The 5920-nt window shown below is 39.9% G+C and overlaps 1 protein-coding gene across 1 annotated transcript; it reads right to left on the bottom strand.

Annotated features, from left to right (window-relative positions):
* Positions 1 to 4076: 4076 nt before the first annotated feature.
* Positions 4077 to 4929, bottom strand: LOC145877146 (uncharacterized). Its single transcript, XM_082972436.1, has 2 exons — positions 4926 to 4929; positions 4077 to 4765 (listed from the first exon to the last, which is right to left on the bottom strand). Exons 1-2 carry the CDS (start codon positions 4927 to 4929, stop codon positions 4077 to 4079), a joined length of 693 nt encoding a protein of 230 aa, XP_082828562.1.
* Positions 4930 to 5920: the final 991 nt, after the last annotated feature.

Here is a 5920-nt window from a genome sequence, read left to right on the forward strand (position 1 = left end):
TGTGTTGCAGGGACAGTCAATAAATGGAACAGCAAGGCCACAGAACATGACATAAGCAGAGCTGTGGGAGACCACCTCAAGCCCCTGGTAGAGCCGGGGGTGGTGTTTACCACTCCACTACGCCTTCAGCAGGCTGGAAAAGAGTGATTGATACGGTTTTTCATACTAAGGTGGACCAATAGTTTGTTGATTGGTCAGTCATTGGGTAAATTTGTTTTACAATGTGTTCAAATCAAGCTTTATTTATACAGCACATGTCAGACATGGATGCAACACAATGGCTTCACAGGAAAAAACTATGAAAATAAACATTTAGTACACAAATATGAGGATAAAAACAGAAGACTAACAACTGAAAGACTAATGAGCATTGTAAGGAAATGCCATTGATTAAAATATCAACAATATGATGCAATATCCAACCCAAAATATAACTTGTTTTTTAGGAGGGGCTCTGAAAGACACTATGGGGGTGTCCACTGGAAGTTGACTAGTAACAACAACTGGGACCTAAAAGACACCCACCATGAGACCCACTAAATCTGCCCAAGAAGAGGCAAACAAAAGACAAACCCACACCAAACTTAAAGACAGGAAGCAAACCAAAAAGGTGGAGCAACTAAAGGTGTTGACTCTCCACATGTATCAAGACAACTGGAGCACTGGGCCAGACACTCTTAAATAGAACCTGGACCAGCTCAGGTGAAACACCTTCCCACTAACGAGATGGACAAGCCAGCACAGGTGTAACACATACTGACTAACGAGGTGACACCAATCAGTGCGTCCTACGTGCTAACGAGCTAGACGTGCTAACGAGCTAGACGGGCTAACGAGCTAGACGGGCTAGACGTGCTAACGAGCTAGACGTGCTAACGGGCTAGACCTGCTAACGAGCTAGACGGGCTAACGAGCTAGACGTGCTAACGAGCTAGACGGGCTAACGGGCTAGACCTGCTAACGAGCTAGACGTGCTAACGAGCTAGACGTGCTAACGAGCTAGACGTGCTAACGGGCTAGACCTGCTAACGAGCTAGACGGGCTAACGAGCTAGACGTGCTAACGAGCTAGACGGGCTAACGAGCTAGACGTGCTAACGAGCTAGACGGGCTAACGAGCTAGACGTGCTAACGAGCTAGACGTGCTAAAGTCCAACCTCAAAACATAAATGGAAAAACCAAAGCCTGTAACACCTTCCCCCTTAAGACAACAAATATATCCTATATTTTGTTGGACAAGTTTGCTCACCATCAACAGAAAACAACTTCCATTTCACATTATAATCAACTACAATGCTTCACCTTCTACAATATAAACATGGTGTCTACTGGCTGTCAACAATTAAAAACAAGAAAAAACACGTATTTCTAAATAATAATATACAATCGTACTATTTTTTTTTCTCCTTTTTCTGTCTATAGAATCCTAAAAGTCACTAGCTTCTAGAACTCTCGTCTTCCTAATACTCACTAGCTTCTAGAACTCTCGTCTTCCTAAATCCCACTAGCTTCTAGAACTCTCGTCTTCCTAAAACTCACTAGCTTCTAGAACTCTAGTCTTCCTAAAACTCACTAGCTTCTAGAACTCTCGTCTTCCTAATACTCACTAGCTTCTAGAACTCTCGTCTTCCTAAAACTCACTAGCTTCTAGAACTCTCGTCTTCCTAAAACTCACTAGCTTCTAGAACTCTCGTCTTCCTAAAACTCACTAGCTTCTAGAACTCTCGTCCCCTTGGAACGAGCCCAAACAAAAATCATCTCAAATACGGAAAAACATGCCGTATAACAAAACTCAAATCAAATTGTACTGCGCCGAATACAACAGACCTAACAGTGAAATGCTGACTTACGAGCCCCTAACCAACAGTGCAGTTTCAAAAACATACAGAAAAGAATAAGAGATAAAACTCATCTCCAACACAGAAAAACGTGTCAAAATAATATGTGATCCATGGTAACGCTTTGGCTAAACGAACAACACAAAACCTTTTGACTGCCAACCCCAGAGACAATCAGCAACCAAGTTGTCCTCACCACGGACATGTCTGATTTCAAGAGGAAACTCCTGCAATATCCATAGTAACTTTCCACACCTCACTGCGGAGCTTCTCTCTCTTTTCAGGGTTCACTAGATAGGCATGTTGTTGGAACGGGGCCCAGTCCCCAATGTCATGCTCTAGTACATTTGGGTTGGCACATCTGAGAATGATCCCTGATATTATAAAATTACATTATAAAATTATCCCTGATATTACGTCAATATAATTGTACCCAAAAATTGTCAGTTGGTTGCATAAATCATTGATTACTAAATGTTACATTAATTGTAAATATGAAATATCAAACCAAATGTACACCCCTTTGTTAATATGTATTGGCAATAATTAACTTAATGGTGAGGCATGGAATTATAAAACACTTATCTTTTGTCAGGCTGAATGTTTGAAATATGAGGTGATTTGAGTCCTGCTTCTTCAGTAGTGGAATAAAGACAATTAGTACTTGAATGTTGTCAATAAATGCTGGAGTGATGTAGGATTGTTAATACAATTGATTATAGACCAATTTATTATACTGAGTCAATGTGTATAGGCTGCAAGGACGTTGAATTTAAGTTGTTTTCAAGTCAATGAAAAAAACTACATCTTCTCAACTTTCACTTTCAACTAAAACTGAATGTGTATTGGATGTTGGGCATAGTCTTATTTTCAACATCTTTTCAATTACATTTTGCTGGGTGGGATATTTTCCATGCATTTCATCATTAAGTCCTTTAGGAAATAATGTCTGGTGGGCGTGTCCAAATCAAAATGCAGAAACAGTTTGGGATGAATTGAAAATCTAAACATAAAATGTGCTATATACACAAACATCTGCCACAATAATCATATTACTTGTATTTTTATTAAACAAGCTTCTTATAAACTGCACAAGCACCAGAAACACTGTTGTTATGACAAGTAGCAATAAATCACTGATATCGATTAGGGGGGAAATCAGGTTGTAGGTGCTGTTGAAACTAACACAACTAAAAAAACACATGGAAATGGGAGATATATTTTACCTCACTGGTTAGAGGACAACCTGCAGAAGACAGTCAGCTACATTTTGGAGTGATGCATTTAAATTTAGGGGTCGCTAAACAAAGGAACACAACACTTATTCATCGATATCATGCTAAAATCATTTGTGTGACAGGAGGGAGATGAAGTTGCACGTCCTGTTAAAACTAACAGCTCAAAAACCACACAGAATCTGGGAATAATGTGTACATCCCTGGTTAGAGGACAACTTGTAGAAAACAGCTAGCTACATTTTGAAGTGGTGCATTTTGATTCCAGTGGGTCAGCAACATGGTAAGTGTAACACAACTCTTTTTTTGTTAGTCACTTTTTGTTATATCACATAAATAGTACTCTTCCATTTCAGAGCCTGGATTTTCCCTCTGAGGCTAATATCCATATCATGTTGAAATCAATAGAACAGGGGACAAACGTTTAGGGTTCTACATTGTGACATTATTAAAATACTCCTTCTACAATGTTAAAACATTCTACATTGTGACATTAATTCATTGATATCATGAAACAACTCCTTCATGTATGTATTTTCTGATATTTGATCAGAGATCTTTTATCAGATTATCTCTGGTCACAGCTATGAGGTTTCTCTCCTGTGTGTGTTCTCTGGTGTTGAGTCAGAGAGCCAGAATCAGCAAAACTCTTCCCACATTGATCACAGCTATAAGATTTCTCTCCTGTGTGTGTTCTCTTGTGTGATGTCAGATGGCCAGATTGACCAAATCTCTTCCCACATTGATCACAGCTATAAGGTTTCTCTCCTGTGTGTATTCTCTGGTGCACTGTCAGCTGGCCAGATCTACCAAAACTCTTCCCACATTGATCACAGCTATAGGATTTCTCTCCTGTGTGTATTCTCTGGTGCACTGTCAGATTGCTAGATTGACCAAAACTCTTCCCACATTGATCACAGCTATAAGGTTTCTCTCCTGTGTGTCTTCTCTGGTGTAATATCAGACCCCCAGACTCAGTAAAACTCTTCCCACACTGATCACAGCTATAAAGTTTCTCTCCTGTGTGTGTTCTCTGTATATAGTTTCTCTCCTGTGTGTGTTCTCTGGTGTGATGTCAGATTGCTAGATTTACCAAAACTCTTCCCACATTGATCACAGCTATATGGTTTCTCTCCTGTGTGTGTTCTCTGGTGCACTGTCAGATTGCTAGATTGACCAAAACTCTTCCCACATTGATCACAGCTATAAGGTTTCTCTCCTGTGTGTCTTCTCTGGTGTAATATCAGACCCCCAGACTCAGTAAAACTCTTCCCACATTGATCACAGCTATATGGTTTCTCTCCTGTGTGTGTTCTCTGGTGCACTGTCAGATTGCTAGATTGACCAAAACTCTTCCCACATTGATCACAGCTATAAGGTTTCTCTCCTGTGTGTCTTCTCTGGTGTAATATCAGACCCCCAGACTCAGTAAAACTCTTCCCACATTGATCACAGCTATATGGTTTCTGTCCTGTGTGTGTTCTCTGGTGCACTGTCAGATTGCTAGATTGACCAAAACTCTTCCCACATTGATCACAGCTATAGGGTTTCTCTCCTGTGTGTGTTCTCTGATGAATTTTAATGCCTGTTGATGAGGTGAATCTCTTCCCACAGTCAGAGCAGCAGTGAGTTCTCTTCCCTGTGGGTCTCTGCTGGTGTTTCTTGAGGTGTTCTGATCTGGAGAGACTCTTCTCTGCCTCGTCAGCATCATGAGGTTGTTGAGGCTCCCCAGAGGATCCACGATAGTCACATCTCTCTCCTGTGTGAACAACAAAGTCAGACAGATGGTTAAAGGCCCACAACAGCAGAAATCCACTGTTTATTTGAGGTAAAAGGTGATGCCCAGATCATACCCATGAACAACAATTGACTTCTGTTAAATTATTTGACCATTAAGACAGTCAACTTAGCAACAATCATATTTTGTCTTGTTTTCAAATCAGTAGTAACTAGAAATAAGTTATTAAAGTTGTTGTAACTCTAAGCAGTGTGCCAGACAACTATTGGTCTCCAATATAGGTCCCTTTCTGTGTTTGCTAAAATTGCAGCACGAAGGCAATGCGCACACAATTTGATTGCAGAAACTCCTCCCTGCTAATGAGGAAACCGCTAGTTATGGATGTAGTATATCTGGTAATGAGGAAACCACTAGTTATGGATGTAGTATATCTGGTAATGAGGAAACCACTAGTTATGGATGTAGTATATCTGGTAATGAGGAAACCACTAGTTATGGATGTAGTATATCTGGTAATGAGGAAACCACTAGTTATGGATGTAGTATATCTGGTAATGAGGAAACCACTAGTTATGGATGTAGTATATCTGGTAATGAGGAAACCACTAGTTATGGATGTAGTATATCTGGTAATGAGGAAACCACTAGTTATGGATGTAGTATATCTGGTAATGAGGAAACCACTAGTTATGGATGTAGTATATCTGGTAATGAGGAAACCACTAGTTATGGATGTAGTATATCTGGTAATGAGGAAACCACTAGTTATGGATGTAGTGTATCTGGTAATGAGGAAACCACTAGTTATGGATGTAGTATATCTGGTAATGAGGAAACCACTAGTTATGGATGTAGTGTATCTGGTAATGAGGAAACCACTAGTTATGGATGTAGTATATATGCTAATGAGGAAACCACTAGTTATGGATGTAGTATATTTGGTAATGAGGAAACCACTAGTTATGGATGTAGTATATCTGGTAATGAGGAAACCACTAGTTATGGATGTAGTATATCTGCTAATGAGGAAACCACTAGTTATGGATGTAGTATATCTGGTAATGAGGAAACCACTAGTTATGGATGTAGTATATCTGCTAATGAGGAAAC

Source organism: Salmo salar, unplaced genomic scaffold (assembly GCF_965601325.2).
Source record: "Salmo salar unplaced genomic scaffold, fSalSal1 ptg000691l, whole genome shotgun sequence".
Taxonomy (NCBI): Eukaryota; Metazoa; Chordata; class Actinopteri; order Salmoniformes; family Salmonidae; genus Salmo; species Salmo salar.